Source organism: Gracilinanus agilis, chromosome 2 (genome assembly GCF_016433145.1).
Source record: "Gracilinanus agilis isolate LMUSP501 chromosome 2, AgileGrace, whole genome shotgun sequence".
In the NCBI taxonomy this organism is placed as follows: domain Eukaryota; kingdom Metazoa; phylum Chordata; class Mammalia; order Didelphimorphia; family Didelphidae; genus Gracilinanus; species Gracilinanus agilis.
In genome coordinates this window covers 638453539-638474044 of record NC_058131.1, presented here as the reverse complement: position 1 = coordinate 638474044, position 20506 = coordinate 638453539, and the positions used below count along the sequence as shown (strand labels likewise).

Sequence of the window (20506 nt, the reverse complement as noted above, 5' to 3'; positions counted from 1 at the left end):
ATTTAGAGTTTAGTCAGACCCTGAAGATGCCAAAATCATATACTGCATCCTGGACCATCACTAGTCATCATGACTTTTGTGTTGCCACTGGACTTTGATGACTCTGGAAAAAGAGAGTAAGGCTGCCTCACTTAAATACAATTTGAATGCAAGTTAAGATATCATCAATGATATCATCAGTCCTCTTTGAAAACAAAGGATTAACCTCATCACCTCATTCAACTCCTTGTTGCAGTTGTTTATACAAGTGTCCACCCCAAACCCTGTTCTCATATTTGGGAACTTTGTATGAAGTGCTGGTCCTGGAGTCGATGCTGAGTTAAAATCTCAGTCACAGACGCCAACTAGATGTGGGACTTTGGGTAAGTCATTTAAACTCTGTCTCCTTCAGTCTCTTCATCTGCTAAATGGAGATATCTCTAAAGGATGCTACAAACCTTAAAATGCCATATAAATGCTAGCCCTATAAATACTAACTATATATTGTTGCCCCCTTTGTTACCTGATCTCACTGTTAATCAGCCTCTTAAACTTCCATGATTTACAATGTCACCTCCATCAGTCACACAAGGGAAATCTCTAGTGAGAGAGAAGGGAATAAGACCATGATCTCACCAGTAACCTCTGTGATTCACAACTCTGAGATCCTTATTAATCACCACAACCTTCTGTCCTTAAATGCCTCTCCCCATCTTTGGTGCTTCTGCCTAAGTTATCTTCCTAAGCTACATGTCTGACTGTCATTTCCTCCCTCCTCCATTTCATGAATGCCCGTGGTTTCCTATTACTCACAAGATCAAGTATAAAGTCCTTTCTTTGGCTTTTAAAGCCCTTTAACAACCAGACATCTTCCTTCCTCTTCAGTTTTATTGTACTTTACTCCTATCTACATGCTTAACTATATATACAGTGATATTGGCGGTCTTGATGTTTTTGGCATATGACACTGCATGACCTGATTCTGTGTATTGCACTGTGTACTGGCTGTCTAACATAATGTCCTCTCTCCTCAACTCAAATCCCATCTTTTTCAAGAAGCTTTTCCCAGTTTCTTCCTTCCCCCTACTTGCTGCTATTACTTCTCTATGAGATTAATTTTATTTACACTTTATGCACATTTTTTGAATATTGTTTCCCCATAATCCATTTGAATATAAAATGTTTGTGGACAAGGACCATATTTTTGCCTTCCTTTACATTAAAAGTATTTGGTACATAATAAACACATTTAAAATGCTTGTTGACTGAATTGATGGCCTCTCCAGTGTTCCCTCTTATTCTCTTCATTGTCTTAACCCTGTAATTCTGTGCTATCAGAATGTAAGCCTTTCTCACACTGGAATATAAGCTCAATATAAGAAGGGATTGTTTCCCTTCTTGATACTTATATCCTCAGAGCTTACTACCACAATGTCTCTCACACAGGTGCTTAATAAGTATTTTGATTGTGGATTGATTTACTTGTTCCAGCATCCCCATTGGGTACTTTTGAGTTGACAGTCAAACTTAATAAAAAAAATAAGCAATAAAATCAATATTTTTGATGAGTTCAAGATACCAAGCCCACCTGATATATAAATGGGAACTGAAAGGACTGGCAGGTGTGATTACTGAGGCACTGACAGTGATCTTTGAAAAATCCTAGAAAATCGGAGAGGTCCTCTAGGATTGGAGAGAGCAAATATTGTTCCAACTTTCAAAAATAGGATAGAGAGTAGAATTTTTTTAAATTATTACAAGACAATCTTGACTTTGATTTCTGGCAAAATTCTAGAATGTTTTATTACCATTTATAAAAGGAAATTAGCACAAAAATTAGTACAGCTTTATCAAGCATAGATCATGCTAGGCTAACCTCTTTTTCTTGTTTGACAGGATTACTAGACTAGATTAAATACTGATCAAAGAGAGATGTCAAGTTCTGGTTCAAGTTGGATTCAAGTTCTGCCTCTTACATGTTTTGGCTATATGTCCCTGGGCAATTCATATATACTCCTAGTCTTTTAGGGTTCCTAAAACTTTTTCTGTTCCCATACCCTTTCACTTTCAGTAAACTTTCCGTACTCCCTATTCAGTATAAAAGGAAATAAATTCTAGAGTCATCATACATATATAAATGAGAAAAAAATAAAGAGATCAATCATTCCCCAAATCTTTATTTGGTACATATTCTTTTTAAAAGGTCTTTGATCTGGATATTAAAGTTTTTCTGCTTGACCCCAGAGGAACTACTAGAACTAAGAAAAATGAGAGGAAATTACAGACACATTTAGTTTTAATGTGAAGAAAAATTTCCTAATATTTAATTGAGCTGCCCCAAAATGGGAACTGTCTTGAGTAGTGGGTTCCCCTCACTAGAGGTTTTCATACAAACACTGCCTCACCACTTATCAAACATGCTGAGAAGAGGGATCCTGTGCAGGTAGAATAGATTGGCTCCTGAGTTCTTTCCAAACTCCGAAATTCATTGTACTCATGAAAGGTGATTACAGTAACTGAAAGGTTTTATTAAAATTATTCCCTCTTAAAATGACTATCTGCCAAGGATTAATTCTAAATTTCACTTCAGGATTATAATTCATATGAATTGCAATCTAAATTTAAAAAAGATGGTCTGTAGGGATAAGATAGAAATAAACTTCATCTTCCATATGTGGTGAACTTTTCCTAAGCTAGCTATGATCTTCTTACCCTTTGAAAAAGGTAAGTAGGGGTGGGACCATTAGACATAAAGTGACTTATTCAGAGATTAAGTCAACTAAGGAGCTTTGCTTTGTGTTCATATATTCTGGGAACTTGATTCAAGCAATGGAATCATTGTTTTCCCCAAAATGGAGATTGTTATGGGATAAATCCAATAGCATTCCATTCTTTTGGTTTATGAACTCCTGCCAAGGGAAACTTTGGGTGGTAATAGTAGCTGATATTCATCTTGCCAAATGATCCAATTAAATGCTAATCCAGTAAATATAAACCCAACAGGAGAGATTTTAAAATCAGGCTCTCACATGGGACAAACAACAGATATGTAGCACCAAAAAATTTCCAAGTGTTTGCAAAGCATTTCTTCCATAATGTCATGCAACAAAGAGTGTGAGTAATAAGGATTTTTAAGTTATTGCCTCACTTTACCCTCTCTTCTTTCCCTCACATACATATATGCACTTGTCTTCCCTTTCTTTAAAGGCTGGATTTAGATTTTCTCAGCATTCTGAAAAACATCTTCATCTTTTTTTTCAGGCAGGTATTAATGAAAATGACTTTTATGATGGAGCTTGGTGTGCAGGAAGAAATGACCTTCACCAGTGGATTGAAGTCGATGCCAGGAGGTTGACAAAGTTCACAGGTGTCATCACCCAAGGCAGGAATTCGCTGTGGTTGTGAGTATGATGCTTTGTCGCTTTTCTGAAATGCTGAAATTCATATGTAAAGGAGAAGAGAAGGGGAACAAAGAGGAATATTTGGCCTGGGTAAATGAGAGTGGGTGATAAAAGAACAGAAAGTAGGCTGTATAGCAGGAACTCGTGTACAGTATTTACTGCACATAAACATGAAGTTGGCATACACGTTGAATCTGAAATGCCAAGAGCACAAAAACCACATGTTTAGATCTACTTTAGCATTTAATAACAGATTAGCCCTCTGATTTAGCAGAGGCCCCCACACAAACACACCACGTCAGAACTCTGTATTGAGCTTTTTGGACATTGTCCAATATTTAGCGATTAGCCTGTTGGCAGTCATGCCAGAACCTAACTATAATTTACTGATGAGATTTGCTTTAATTCCTGGAAGGTCACCAATAACAAGCAGGCTGTGATCAGATAAGCAAAGTTAGAGTTTAAGTTCATATTGAATTATCTATCACTCCGGTCACTTTTCCTTCAGTGACTCATCATATATTTTTATTAAACTTCACTTATCTCTCACTAGTGTTTTTCATATTAGAATTGCTCATATAGACACTATACACACACACACACATATAATGTATGATCTCTTGCTGATCTGGTTATGGTTGTTAAAATTATGAAACCAAAAATGATGAAAGCAAAATTTCTTATGTAGGAAGCATTTTATTGATTAAATAGGAGTTAAAAATACTAGTAAGATAGAGCAAGTGAGAGCCAAAGAACGAAGCTAAGATTTCAAACTAGAAAGTCTAAAAACAAGAGAGGGATAAACAGGGAATCCACTATCCCTGGGTGTCAGGTAGAAAATATATAGGATTTCAAGTCAGGGCACTTGAGTATTAATCTTGCCATAGATGCTAACTACCTATATTGCCTTAAGGCAAGTCATTTAACCTCTGAATACTACTTATTCCTCATCTTTAGTACAAAGGAGGTGAAGTACATTGATCTCCAAGGTTCCTTCTAGCTTGAAAACTATGATCCTGTGATCTTAGGAATAAGTTCAGTTATCCATAGGAGGTAGTGGTGCATTGATTCACATTCAGAGATTGGGAAGTCTGAGAACCCAGCAATGGGAAAACAAAGGAATCTGGAACCAGACAGAGCATTCAGTTGCTGAATAACTTTGAACAAAAGGGAAGTTTTGACTGACCCAGAGCGTTTACTGACTAAGGTTTCTTTTATGGTAGAAATGTATATGTTGACTACAGTATCATTGCTCCACCACTGCAAAGGGGTGATGTTATTTCATGAGACTTATGTGATCCCATTTACAAGTCTAGCTAAGAACAAGGTTATTAGTCTATTGCTTGGGTGTAACTTATCATCTGAAAATTCATACCTGTAATGCACTAGTATGAAATCAGGTTAATAACAGAGCTATTGAGAGCAGGCAGAATGGGGTTCACAATATCCCTCCACTAAAAGCAAAAACATGTCCTTTGTGAATAGAAAATGTATTTAGCTATAGTGCTAAGAAGTGGAAGAGGTGTGAGAAGATGAATTTTGTAATTTCACCACACTTATTGACATCCAGGTGGAGAGTTTAGTTGGAAGAGTTAAAAAAAGAAGGCCATTGACTGATGTCAGTAGATTATTAGCTAAGGTCAGCCTTGTTGCCTTTGGGTGGCTTTCTCTATTTGAGAAATGAGGATTAGAATATGGCTACACTGTCTAGGTTTTCTGGGAATTACCTTTAGGTGAGCCTCTTATTGTTCTTGGTCTTCCAACTTGGAGCAAGGCAGTCATGGGGTGATAGTGCATTCTATCTCTTTATGTCTTGAGTTTTGTGGCTGTTTCCTTAATGGTACAGGATTGGTTTACTTGGGAAATGGACTATGTGGTGATAAAGGTAGTTAGTTATAACCCTGGTTGTTTTTGTTTAGAGACTCTACTGGCATAACTGAGAGACAGATAGAAGTAGAGAGAGAGAGAGAGAGAGAGAGAGAGAGAGAGAGAGAGAGAGAGAGAGAGAGAAAGAGAGAAAGGGTGGGTGAGTGGAGAGATACATTTGTAGCTGACATATTCCTTACAGTGGTTCCCAAACTTTTTTGGCCTACCGCCCCCTTTCCAGAAAAAATATTACTTAGTGCCCCCTGTCACATACTATCACCACCCCTTACAGTTATTCACCGCCCCAAAAATACACCTGTGGCCATCACTGCCCCCATGGATCGCTGCAGCATGCACCAGGGAGTGGTGGTGCCCACTTTGGGAATCAGTGCTTAAGAGTATTTCCTAGAGAAGAGAGGTCCTGGGTTCAAATTTGACTTCAGACACATCTTAGCTGTGTGACCCTGGGCAAGTCACTTCACCCCCATTGCCTAGCCTTTACTACTCTTCTGCCCTGGAACCAATACACACTATTGATTCTAAGAGAGAAGGTAAGGGTTTTAAAAAAAAACAAAACATGGTGTGTGCTCCACATGGCAACATACCTTAATTAGTAAATTAGATCGAATTTATTCTATTGATAACCTCCTTTGTCAGAATCTTTGTTACCAAAGTTAAAACCACCTAAAAGGCCTAAAAATACATAAAAGCATTCAGAAAAGATAGAGAGAATAACATCACTAAATATAATTGTAAAATCCATTTAAATTTTTATGTCGAAAATAAGACTAGAGAGTAGAAAGATACTGGTCAAATGAAGAAAATGTAAGGAGGGTAACTTGCTAATAGGTGAAAGACAAGAGGAAAGACTCTAAAAAGTGGGGTCATGGAAAATCATAGTCTTAGAGAGCCAGAAGGGACCTTAAAACATTATTGAGTCTAGCCTACTTGTTTACAGATGAGGGTCAGAGAATTGAAATGATTTGACCAAGTCACCCATTTTATTAATGTCAGACCTGGAACTCTAGAAGCCAAGAGTTTGGAGACCTAGGTTTTAAACCTAGCTCTTCTTGAAGTTGAAAACAAATGTTAATGCCTTACATGAGTTCCTTTTCTGGAGGACACTGGAGAGCACGGAATCTGAAATTGGAAAAGGGGTTGCCACTGAGGGGAAAGGGAGCACACAAAGAATTGAAGACCTCCATAAACAAACTTCACCAGCTTTATAATTTGGTGGAAAGTCATCCTTATTTCCATTTACTTTCTCATGATTGGAAACTGTGCATAGAGATATTTGTATCCCGTGTGCTTGTACAGCTTAGCAAGAAAACTCCCATTTTACCAGAGGTACACAAGCCAATCGTACTTTATATAACATACAGATTTCTTCAATATGTCTTGTTTTTTTTTTAATTGTGTGGCTAACTTGATTCTGAAGGAATTTGTTCTCAGTTAATTCATTATTTGAGTTGGTATTGTATTAAAACTATGTGGTGAATTGCACTAGGCTTTCTGAAGACAAGGTTTATGTTTTCCTGAATTGAGAAGGTTTTCCTCTGTGCTGTGTGACTTTACCTGTGAGATGAGAACATTGAATAAAGATTTTTTATTGTGGCTGGCTTCATCAAATGCCCTATTGAAGGGCACAGGAGCCCTAGGAAGGCACTAGGGGTTCCCTTTTCTTTTCAACACCTATTCTCATCTTCCATCAGCTTTCCTTTCTATGGGAACACAATGACCTGTAATAGAAAAAGAATCCTGGGGATCATCCGCATCTCAGATTTTCAGAGCTATGCTTTTCATGGTTGATCTCTTTTATGTACTTGGCTAAGGAGCAAGCACCATTTTGATAGCAAAAGTGCCCAGCACTATCCCTCATCTGCAATAGGTAGTTCTGGTAGTAACAGGCTTTGTATCTGCTATTATTTTTAATACGAATTATCTTGGCCTCAGAATATCACATATAGTTCTAGAATTTATGGTGTTGTTGTTGTTGTTATTGTTGTTTTGCATATAGGAGGGTCATTGATAAAAGACCCTGACCCAGTGGTTTGCTTCTAGTTTCTTGCCCTGAACAAATAATGTTCTATAAGTATGCAAGGAGTAATCAATTCTTAGAAAAGACTAAATAGAATGACAATATTCTTAGAAAAAAACAGTGTTTTCTCTGAGGCTACTAGGTCAATGGAATTTAGTGATACTCAATTTTTAGAATGAATTTGCCCCATTTTAACCTTAAGTCCACTTCATTATTTTATATGACTATTATATATGACTATGTAAACTTTATGAAGTTTGCACGTATTTATAAACATAGGATATTAGATTTTAGACGTGGAAAGCTTAAGATCATATACAATTCTTGTGCCACTAAATATTTGATAAATATTTTTATAGTTCATGTGTTTACCTGGACTAGGTTTCCATCATTTTCAGTTTTTTTCGGAAGATGCAGAATATAATTTAGGTATGAGTCTTCACAAATTTCAAGAAAAGGGTTCTAGTTACAATGTGAGCATGAAAAGTAACAATGCATATGATATACAGGACATCCTTTATTTTATCTCATTTTTAAGAATAGGAAAAGTAACATAAATGATACATTATAGTCCATATGATTTTCCTTTCCTTTCTAGTAAATTATTCTCTCTACTACAAAGACTTACTTATAAAAGCATCTAACCTCATAGTACTATGCTCAAAGTTTTGAATGGTCATAAATAAAAATTTATCTTGAAGGCTTTATGCTAAATTTATAAGTATATATTAGTAAAGCAAAAGAAAACGAGAATTAAGGTTTCCATCCTTTCTAACTTAAAGTAAGATCAGGTCCCAGATTCTAGCCTAGTGGGGTTCTCTCCACACATCTGCTTGCCAGAGACCACAAGCAAGATAAGAGTTGCCAGGATGCCTCAGGGAATGTCTGAGAGAGCAAGATTAGGGACCCAGGAGCAGTATAGAAGCCAAGTGCTTGCTCTGTCCTTCTAAACCTCATCTAAGTTCCTCCCCTAGGTCCTTCAATGGTCAGAAAACTGGCCTGCCCTCTTGATAGCCCAGACAAATGACTCAGTGACTCGCAAGATGAGTCTTTTCAGGATTGGACTGGGTTGGAGTTCCTCTAGATATTTAATTCACACAAAACCTTCTTCTGAAAGGAATGTGGATTTGGGTTTACTTGTGAAATAATTCTTGACGAATTCCAATCTGAAGGCAGAAAATGAAGAAGAACTAAGAAACCCTTTGATGAAGGTAAAAGAAATATATAAAAGCTGGCTTAAAACTTAACATAAAAGTTACTAAATCATGGCAACTGGTCTCATTACGTCCTGGCAAATAGAGGAAGAAAAAGTGAAAGCTATGTCAGGATTTATATTCTTGGACTCAAAGATTACTGCAGGCAGTGAGTGCTGCTATGATATTAAGAGATATTTGTTCTTTGAAAGGAAAGCTATGGCAAATCTGGACAGCATACTAAAAGGCAGAGATAGCACCTTGTTAACAAAGGTCTATGTAGTCAATCCTATTTTTTTTCTAGTAGTAACATGAGAGTTGGACTATAAGGAAATATATGATAATAAGCAAAAATAAATAAATAAAATAAAATAAAATAAATACCTCAGAATTGACACTTTCAAATTGTGGCTTTAGACAAGACATTTGAGAATTTCTTGGACAGCAAGATCAAAGAAGTTAATACTCAAAAAATTAATTCAGAATATTCACCAGAAAGTCAAAAACTGAAGCTGACACTTAAATACTTTGGTCACATATGAGAAGTTGGGACTTATTAGAAAAGACCATAATCATAGGAAAGATTAAAAGCAAAAGAAGAAGGGAACAACAGAGGATGAGATAGATAATAAAGCAACAGGTATGAGATTGAACAAATCTGGGATGCAATAATGGTAATAGTATAAGTAGTAGAAGTGGTGGTGGTGGTGATGGTAGAATTGATAATAGTGATAATAGTGGTGGTAGTAGTGATAGTGGTATATTGTGTATGTGGGAGGTGGGGAGTTATCTTTGGTGCTAGTAGGTTGAGCCCTTAGTTAATCATCTAATTAGACTAGAACAGTGGTTCCCAAACTTTTTTGGCCTACCACCCCCTTCCCAGAAAAAATATTACTTAGCACTCCCTGGAAATTATGAAACTATTTATTGAACTCAGAATAAAATGTAATACAAGAAAAGTGTGGCCATCACTGCTCCCTTGGATCACTGCAGCACCCACCAGGGGGTGGTAGTGCCCATTTTGGGAATCATTGGACTAGAAGTTTACTGATTTCTCTTTTAGAGCTCATAGTATAGAATGAGTTGTCAAACTGGAAATTCTCCTATATACTCACTCTTAGAGACTTGCACATTGAAGGCCAAATTCTGCCCCAACTATAGGGGCAGTCAATACTTTGATATTGAATTCATGTGTGTGTGTGTGTGTGTGTGTGTGTGTGTGTGTGTGTGTGTGTGTGTTTGTGTGTAGATTGAGGTATTCTCATCATGATAGCCTTTTAAATTCTCTCTTCTCAAGGTGTAATGGATGACTTTTTCCCAAGTCTTCCCTCTGTTTGTTCCCCAGTTCATCCTCACTAGGCAAGATCATTTAAATCATATGTAGCAGGAGATATACTTTCAATTCCTCCAAATCATTGAGGGAGAAGATTGAAACAAAAAGACTGAACTCAAGGCATATTTATTGACTTGGATACAAAAGATTTTAATAAATAAATGATTCTGTTTCTCCTGTGCTTCTATAGGCCTGCCCCTGGGGAAATAACATGGGGAGTTGGTTGATGACTTGGAGAATAGAAAACTTTTCAATAAGCTTTAATTTTATTTTTAAACTTCTACTATCCTCCACAAAGTCTAGGAAAACTTTTAAGCTGAGTAGTACAACATATTAGTACAAACACCAAACTTAAAAGCATGCTGACTCTGATGTAACAAAGAAAACATTCTTTAAAAAGAAGAAAATTAAAGGACATTGTTTACCCAGCTACAAGTGAATTTATACTTCCCGCAGATTCTATTGAACCTGAATAACAAATATTCCTGAGATATCCCCCAGAATCCCTTATTTTAATAATATAAACATTCTATGCATCTTGGGGTGACCATTCTGACCTCCATCTTAGCCCTCTGCTGTAAATAGCTGAAATGTCTACTTGTGGGCAACTCCTTGAGGCCATTAAAGAACCTGCTCTCAGAGTATCTGTGGCACCATTCAGGCATAGCCTAAGTAGTTCCTTCCCTACTCTGGTTGGTGTTACAACTCTCCCTATTAGAGCTCATGACTCTAGGGACTTGCTCAGGTTTATATTCAAGGAAGTCAGAGAGTCAGAAGTAGAACCCATGTCTTTGGACTCCCTGTTCTGTCAGAGATAGAAAGGGAGAAAGAGCAAGAAATACACACACACACACACACACACACACACACACACACATTAAACTTTTTGAAGTAGAATTCAACATAATATTTCTATCTGGTCCAGCAGTCTCAGAAGTTTGTACAACTTTAATAGCTTTAAGATGCAGTGTGTTTTTTTTTCTTTTCTCAATTTTAGTCTTATATGCTTTTAGATGAACATTCCTTACTCACTGGGCTTTTATTTTGTTTTTCATAAAATTCTCATATATCTGCTTTGTAAACCTTTTCATTTCATTTAAGAGAGTGGCTCTTATTCATTCTTCAAACCCATATTTGCTTCTAGTCCATTCAGTGTGGCATCTAACATGGTGCTCTGGAAAAAGCTTTGGATTTGGGGTGAAAAGACTCGAATCCAATGACCAGCTTTGCTATTTGTTAACACTGTGACCATGGCAACCCATTTAATTTCTCTAGTCCTCAGGAATCTCATTTATAAAACAAAGAGATTGGACTAGATAGCCTCTAACTTAAACTAGAGGAGTTCTAAATCTCTTTTTCCCAAGTAGAATCTTAATACTAAGTTAATAATAACATGGAAATAGCTAACATTTCTACAGCATTTTTTTATTTGTTGAATGTGTTTACATCTCTTATCTCATATCTTAGTCTGACAATAATCCTATAAGATGGACAATACAAATATCATTATCCGCATTTTACATGTGATGAAATTGAGGCTTGGAGAGATAAAGTGGCTTCATTGTGTTGTGTGGAGATGCAAAGCATGGAATCCCTGCAAAGGTACAGGTCCCCTGGAATTCTGGGTGAGGCTATCCCTGTACCTTTGCAGGGATTCCATGCTTTGCATCTCCACACAACAATTGTCACAACTATTAAGTAATAGAGAGCTAGGACTGAAGCCCAAGTCTTTTGCAAATCCATTGCTTTTTCCACTGTAACACAGCTCCTCCCACACACACACACCAAATGATACTAATATTTCAATTACTGGAACATTTATATAATGCTTGTGTGTGTATGTATGTATGTATGTATGTATTCTCATAACATTAGAGTGTCTGTAATATGAGAGAAGAACTCAACATTTAGTCCAAAATTATCTCTAAAACCCCTTTTAGTTTTTGTAATCTATGAATCTAGAACTGTTTGAAAAATGAAAAACTCAGTTAATTACTGTCACACAGTGTAGGTTTCTGGTTAAGGGATATTTGGACTGTGACCCAGGGTAAATCACTTCACCTCTTTTCTCCCCACCAAACTCAATCCCCCAGTGGCCTTGAGACTATTTGAATATAGTTCAAATAATGTTAACTGAAGAATATGGATGTCTACTTGTACCATCATAGAATAGACAGAGCTTGAATCTTTTCTTTTTTTTTTTTTTTACTATGACTTCATAACTTTTCTGGTCTAAAATTCTGAGTCTAGAGCACAATGAAAAATCAGTCTTCAGAAAAGTTACATGCAAGGTAATGGACAGTATTCTTCCATGTTGGGATATTGGAATATGACTGTGCTACCAACATGATGAATAAGGAGAGGAAGCAGCCAACTTTCCTGAAATGCCAGTGGATAATTTATCATAGATTCAGCTCCTGATATCTTGGCAATGGATCTTTGCAGAGCAATTTGCACACCTGCCTTTGCTAAGTTAGAGTTAACAGTTGCTATTTTAATATAGTCAGGAAGACTTCTGCCACTTACATGCACATAGATATCAGATTGAATTTGAATATTAGATGGCATGACTTCATTCAAGAAGATACTTTTCTTCCTCCTTGGCCCCATGATGTAATAGTGTAGAGAACATTCATTGGATCAGGGAGCAAGAGAAATGGGGTTGGTTTCCACTTCAGCACCACTGACTAGCTGTATAAAATCCGGCAATTCCTTTAAATCCACATGTATCAGTTTCCTCAGTTGTGAAATGGAAATAATAAAACCAAATCTGCTTGAAACTATATGACTGGACCAGGTCTCTTGAGGTCCCTTCCAACTCCAAGGTTCATGCTTCCAAATACAGAGATGTTGTCATTAGTCAGATATGAACAATCCTCAATAAATATCTGTTCCTGATATGACTTCTCAAAGATTTCCAAGGATTGTCCAGATAATAAAATCATTTGCATCCTGACTTTATGAAAATTTCAGAGGCATTTTTAATCCCACTATGGTTAGCTAGAACTGTTACACTGATTTTTGCCAGAAATATTTGACTAAGTTAAAAGATGTTAAAAATAACATCAAAACACATTTCTAAGGTAAAGGGCAATCTCCCTTCACATTACTCACTAAGAGATTCCAAAGTATTATAGATTTTTTGATTCTCTTGAGTTTAACCAACAATTACCCTCAAATAAACGTACAGCATATTTTCTTGGGAACTAGATTATGTATTCATCCATTTCTGATTATTATTCATGTAATTTGGAACTAAAATTAAAATAGATTAAGATTTAGATTATATAATTCAAAAATCTCTTGCCCAGATACCCAATTCCCAATTAAAGAATTGGTCTTCCAAGTAGCCCATTACAATAGGGAGGGAAGTACAGCCTTCCTATTTGGGGATAAGAGTTGAGAAATCAAAGAAAATGGAATCCATTTTAGAGTAACCAACTAGTTCTTCTTTGTTGATTGAGAGCACTAAGTATCCAGAATCCAACTGGCCTAAAAACAAGATCAGTAGAAGCATGCCCAGACTAATAGTTTGAGAAAGAAACTGGTAAAAACCAGCAATTCTAATAAAGCATTCAAAGCAATAAAATGGGTCTTAATAAAGTTCTAAAGTCACAACTACAGCCTCGGGTGAGGGTTGGGGATGGGCAGTGCAGTGGGAATGTATAAAACATGACACGGGGAAAAGAAGGTTCATAGTACTAAGCTGTGGTGTCTGTATATGTATGCAAGAAGACATTGAAAAAGTACAGCCAGAAATATGGCATTCAAAAAAGTATGTAATGGAAATTTTGGAGACTCTTTCCTTAAAACCTTCACTTACTTTCTCCAGAGAAGAAGGGGGAAAAAAGAGGCCAATGTTCCATTTAACTTGATGGCTATTTGGGACTTACTTCTCTAACCAACTCTCTAGGTAATGGAGGAATAATATTTTTATATAATAGATAATCTTTTCTCTTTAACTAAAAGGCATTTCCCAGAACCTTTGAGCATCTTTAAATTTCTATTAAGAATTCTGGATAGCGGAGCAATAATTTTAAGATGCCTCCATTTCTACTCAGTAATTTAAGAGAAAAATGAACTTCCCATAGAGGAAAATAAATGATGCCAATAGTGACATAGTATAATTAGTTGGCCTAGTTGTTTAAGTATAATCTAAATACATGCCTCTTAATAAATGACCAAATTCTGAATGCCTGATGAGACTTACTAGACCAGCGATAGGCAAACTTTTTAAAGAGGGGGCCAAAGGAAAGGAAATGCTCATCTGTTACTCTGTTTCTAAGGCAACTCTTTCAAAGTTTCATTGTATTGTATTCTACTCATTGTATTTATTAGATTAGGAATAATGTCACACAGCCAGATAGAACATTTCAGGGGGCCACATTTGGCCCACGGGCTATAGTTTGCCCATCACTGCACTAGACCAATAAGATACATTAACTAACAACAACAATGCCTAGCCCAATTCTTTTTTTTAAAACCCTTAACTTCTGTGTATTGGCTCCTAGGTGGAAGAGTGGTAAGGGTGGGCAATGGGGTCAAGTGACTTGCCCAGGATCACACAGCTGGGAAGTATCTGGGGCCAGATTTGAACCTAGGACCTCCCGTCTCTAGGCCTGACTCTCAATCCACTGAGCTACCCTGGTGCCCCCTAGCCCATTACTTCTTGACTTTCTTCCTGAGTCCCAAGCATGAACTTCTTGTAGTTTCATGAACACTTAGTTGATTATGTCATTACACTGAGGAGTAAAACCTGATATTCTCTATAAAGATGTTTGCCTCCTTTTCAGAAGTTCAATACTCTGAAACCAGCCTCTACCCAGGCAGAAAAGAAAGCACATAACTTTCTCTAAGCATTTTAATAAAATGTAAATATTTGCCAAAATTTGCAGAACACATTATTTTCTTCCTTTTAATGACTTAAGATCTCAAGTGGCTCTTTAAAATCCATTTAAAAATAATAATAACCCAGCCAATTGAGTAGTCAATTGGAAACACATTCAAAGCAGATAATTTTACATGTATATATGAACAAAAGCCACTGGGAAGCAAGAAATAAAATGCCTGCCAATTTTACTTTTTTGAAATTGACTGCTTTTCTCTCCAGAACAGAAGAATGTGAACTCTCTCAAATACATACATGCCTATGTGCACAGTGAAATGCCTATTATTTCTGCCTTGTATTTATAACTGAATTAAACTGGCTTGGATTTTGCACATTGAATGGGTTAATAGAGGAGTAGAAAGAAGGGGAAGAAGGGAAGAGAATAGCACAACCTTTATTTTTCTGCTTGAGTATGGTAAGAGACAAAAGTGGACACATTATGGAATTCCTGCTTGCCTTCAGAAGAGTAGTAATAAGGATAATGATGATAACATAATAAAGATAGAATTTATTTATACACACTATGTGCCAGAGATTGTGCTAAACACATTACAAAGATCTAATTTGATCCTCACATTTTACAGTTGAGGAAACTGAAGCAAACAGTAATTAAGCGATTAGTCTAAGGTCAGTCTTTGTCTTAATTTTAACTTTGGTCTTTCTGACTCCAGGTCCAATATTCTATGCAGTGCAAAATCAAGAGCAGCCTCTATGCTATGTGTGCATGTGCATGTGTGTGTGTGTGTGTGTGTGTGTGTGTGTGTAATATTTTTTAAGAATCATTGTTTTTTTTAACAGAGTTAAAATACTGTTCCTAAACTTTGCAATACTGACTGATGTGAAAACATAGATGTGTGTGTTGAATCAATTGAAGTTCAGAGGTTTATAGGAGATTTGTGTGACTGCTGAAGAAATGCCTTTCTGCCACTTAAAATCTGTATTATAGAAGGACAAGTTAAGATCTATATCTGTTGATTAGTTAGATGTATATGTTCATTCTTTAGGGTCAGGAGGTAGTCATCTTCCGCAAGAATGTCATAAAGTTCCTGGCACATTGTAGGTGCTTAATAAATGCTTCTTGATGGATTTATACTTACAGGGAACATCACCCACTAGACAATAAGCACCTGATTCAAGGGCTCCGGACTTCATGGGCTTTACAAAATACTCACCAAGGCTGGAAGCATCAATGTCTCAGAATGATTGTCCATCACCAGCTTAGAGAATTAGAAAGCAAAGGAAATCTCTAGGGACTTGAGGTCCAGTCTTAGATTCACATTTGTAATGGTATATGTTGATTCCTTGTGCATGTACCTACCATAGCTACTGCTGGAGAGAGAGAAAGGTTTTAAATCCTAAACAAAGTCCCAAGTATCCTGCTCTTGAAAGAAAGGAGAAAGAAAAACAAATTCTTTGTCCTCTCTTTTAAGACCTAATGAATCAGCTGTTTTTCCCAGCTCAACAGCAGCCAATCCCTTTTTTGATGTAGTTTCCAATCATGAAATTCAAAAAAAAGCCCCAAAACAATGTGAATATCCTTTAGACAAAAGTCATTGCTCCTGTTTACTTCCATAGAGCCAGAATATATGTTCCAAAACATTGTTCCTATTACTTGTGATTTTGACCTAGGCTTACATAAGCGAAATAGAGAACTTCAGGAATTATTTGCAAGAGAAAGATGACTGCCCTGGAGAAGGATTACAAGGAAGTTAACATTATAGAAGGTGAAGATGAAAGTGATATTCTGTCCTCTCAGACCTGGGATACAATCTTCCTTTTTATTAACAATTAATAAGCTGTTTTGGGGAGAAACTTTGCAATAAAGTTTGTTGGGAAGTGGCTTTATTATTTTAAAATAAAATATATTAATACTTTTAACAATAGGGCTAGAAAGCTATGTTGAAGCAAGGCTTTGAGGAGGATGTAAAAGGCAAAAGAAACTGAAAAAGAAACACTGAACTGAATCTAATTTGCTTCAATTAAGCAACCATTTAAGTTCCTACTCTGTGCAAAGCCCTGAGCTAATTACAAGGGATACAGAAATAAAAATGAAATGATTCTTCCATGAGTTGGTATTCTACTGGTTGAGATAGGAGGGAGAAAGTGGAATTAGAACAAATATATAGATAAATGCAAAGTATATGTACAAAGTGATTTCTAGGGGAAGATGGTTAATAATTGGAAGCTAGGTAGGGATCAGGAAAAGTGTACTGTAGGAGGTGGCCCTTGAGTTATGCTCTGCAGAAAAATAGAGATTCTATGAGTTGTATACATTTTTTTACATTTGCCAGATAAAGTTGCTCCAAGACCCATTTCATTTTGTTTGTGTGAGTACACCCTTGGTGAAATCAGACCCTGAAAGAATATTTCTTGAAGTGCTTAGAGCTCTGATTAATTGCTTCCTAATTTCTTTCCATTTTTATTTTTAGTTATTTTAAATGAATTATAGTAATGAATGGAAATTGGACTCTGTTTTCCAAACTGGTGCTTGGAGATTTTCATCTTTCTCCTTTTGCATCCATTTGCCTCACTATTACCCTGGTGTGCTGTATATTAGAAAGATTACTGGTCCTGTTTCATAACCTTATTTGGCCATTACATAAGGGCCAGCTTTGTATCACATTAGCCCCTTCTTCTCCCCCCACCCTTTTTAAACCTTTACAGCACCCAAATAGAGCAAAGCTGTATTTTCACTTCTATAATTTTATATAGTACAGCATGGCTAGAGCAGTTACAAAGAAAGCATTCAGCTCCTATTGGGGAGGATCTTAACTCTTCTAGGTGAATGAGTCCATCAGAAATTATCTAAAGATGCTACTGTTTTGTTCCTTCTATGAGTCATTTCTTAATCCTCTCTCTTCCCCAGTTGTTTACTTTCAGGTCTCACTTTGGATCAGAGAGAAGAGAGACTTCTTTCACTATGTGAATTTATAAAAAGATAACAAGGGAGATTTTAAGTTTTTAGGATTTTGAATGAACAAGTTTGATGAACTGAAGCCATACATCCAATGCTAATTTTCCTGGGAGAGTAGAAGGTTTAATGTATTTCCAACCTTATTTTATATTCCTCTTTCTTCTCCAGCTTTTCATTTTACTGATGAGGAAATGAAGTCCCAAGAAGGTTAAGTGATTTGTGAAAGACCACACAAGTGGTAAGGACTAGTGGCAAGATTTGAACCCTGGACCTCTGTTCTAGTACTCATTTGACTGCATGATGCTACCCCACCCAACTCACATGGGCTCCAATTTCCCCAATTATAAAATAAAGGGTTTGGACTAGATGATCTCTAAGATTTTTTTCAGCTGTGAATTCTAATGCTCTATAACCCTATATTTTTAACTATTTTTGACATAAAGATGTTTAAATATGATGACTAATTTTCCCTCTTAAGTTTTAGAAATTAGATATTTTTTAAAAAATACAAATGCATGATTTTTATTTTTTAAATAACAGTGTTAAATGTAGAATGGGGAGCATCCTGAAAATATTTATCTAAGCCCATTTGTTGCACACTAATATACTGTCAGAATCTGTCTAAAAGCAAAACAAAAACCTCAAAAAATCTTTTAAATATAGTTCCACTAAAAATATGAATGACCCCATCAGCAGCACCCTCACACAAGCTCAAGTTGCTTTTTACAACTCTTCCTGTTTTTGCTCACTCACCAAAAGCACAGGATTTAGTACTGAGCAAGGATATCCCCAGTCCATTCTGTGATGCTTCATTGGACTTTGTGATGAAGTGTGAATGCTTTCGAGCTCTAAAGCTCAAAAGGCTTTAAATTCTCCTCTCCCACCTCTCTCTCTTCTCTCCTCTTTCTCTTCTCCCCATTCTCTATCTCCTCTCTCTCTCACTTTCTCTCTCTCTCTGTCTCTGTGTCTCTCTGTGTCTCTCTATCTCCTCTCCTCCTCCCACTCCTTCCCCTGTCAATGTCTCTCTCTGTCTCTTTAGGTTAAAATAGCAAGGAAACTTTGCAGTAACAGATTGTCATAGAAAGTTTTGATTTTAGTATATTTCACTAAGAGGTTTTCTCGACTAACAGTTTTAATAAAACTTTTTAAACTGGGTATACAATTCATTATAGAATTTCTTCATCCTATGCAGTATAAAGAGCTCTGTGAAATGGCTTGCCTCATGCTTTCTCTTATAGATTCACAAGTAGATAATACCCTAATTTAATGGCAGTTTTTATAAAGTTCTCAACAAACAATTTGTTAATTGGTTTCTGTATATTTGACACTGGGCTTGGTAGTGTGGGAGCGGAGTCCAAGAAGAACATAGTGTAATGGAATGGAATGTGAGAGCTGGACAGAATCTTAGAGACCATAGAATCCAAGCCTCTTACTTTAGAAAGGAACAAACAGAAGCCCAAGAAGTAAAATGACTTCCTCTGGGACATGTAGCCAGTTGGTAGCAGACCCTGGTTTCCTTTATCACAATTCAATCTTATTTTCATGTTTTCACATAAAAGTATGAGGGATGGCATTTCTCCTCACAGAGTTTATAGCTTGTTTAGGGAGACAATTGATGAACAAGTATTTACTAAGCATCTATTTTGTGTCAGGCATTCTGTTAGGCTCAGTGGATACAAATGGAAAGAATGAAACAATCCCTACTTGTAATGACCTTGAGTTCCAATAACATATATTAAACATATATTAAATAACACATATTAAACATATTTATATACATATATAATACACATATATAGTTTAATGAATACAAATATGTATATGTCTATATATTCATATAAAGTAGTTTGGTAGCGAGGGCACTGTCAGTTTGGGGGATCTGGAAAAACTTCATGCAGAAAATGGTGCTTGAGTTGCATCTTAAAGGAAGGGGGGAATTCTGTGAGAAAACGTTAATGAAGAAGCACATTCCAGAAACTGGGGACTGTAACAGAAGATGGAGTACTGCAAATACAGAATAGAGAAAGGATGAGTTGGGCTGGATCCCAGAGTGTGGGAGGGGGAGTAAGGCCCAATGAGACTAGAATGGCAGATTTGGGCCAGGTTGGATAGTGAGTAATAAGAAACATGCCAAATTAAGTGCTAAATTGTGTAGTACAGAATATACATGTTCTAGAAAATTTAGAAGAGAAATCCATGTGTTAGGTACATTAAAAAAACTCAAAGTACCCTTTGAAATTCCTCTATTATCTCATAACGACATCACAGAGAGGAAGATTTAATATGCTGCTGATTTTTAGATACTTTCATAGCTCCTCATAAACAAAGGAGATATTGGGTTAGCTGATCTCTATGGTCCCTTCAAGCTCTAACACGTCAGTGTTATTTAATTATTATGGTTAAGTTTTGTTTTTTTTTTTAAATAGTGTAGATCTTATTTCTCCCAATCAGTTTCCTTGTGGGCAGGAATCATGTCTTATCCTTTTTTGCATTCCATGTAATACCTAACCCAGAGCATTGAACCAGTTGGGTGTGCTTAGTAATTATTTGTTTAAAGTAATATGTCCTTCTTAGGTAGAGCTTAGTGGTGAAATAGCTAGTGTTGAACTTGGAGTGAAGACCCAAGTTCCAAGACTGCCTTATGAGCTGTCCAGGGTCCTTCTTGGACACATCATTTAACTTCTCTCTACCTCCCTATCCTCATCAACAAAATGGGGATAATAATAGCACCCATCTCACAGGGTTGTTATGGGGATAAAATGAAGTAATATATGTAAAGCATTTGGCAAATCTTAAAGTACTATATAAATCCTAGCTATTATTATTGTTACTGTAGATATGGTAGCATTTGAGTTACAGTAACTTGCTGGATATGTGACTTGTTAAGAACAACT

General features: G+C 36.4%; 1 protein-coding gene across 1 annotated transcript in view; it reads left to right on the top strand.

The window, feature by feature from the left end:
• Positions 1 to 20506, top strand: part of CPXM2 (carboxypeptidase X, M14 family member 2) — a 210541-nt gene that overhangs the window by 97342 nt on the left and 92693 nt on the right. The window contains exon 4 of the mRNA XM_044662618.1: positions 3241 to 3380. Within this exon, the coding sequence (XP_044518553.1) occupies positions 3241 to 3380 (140 nt within the window). The remainder of the gene's footprint in view (positions 1 to 3240; positions 3381 to 20506) is intronic.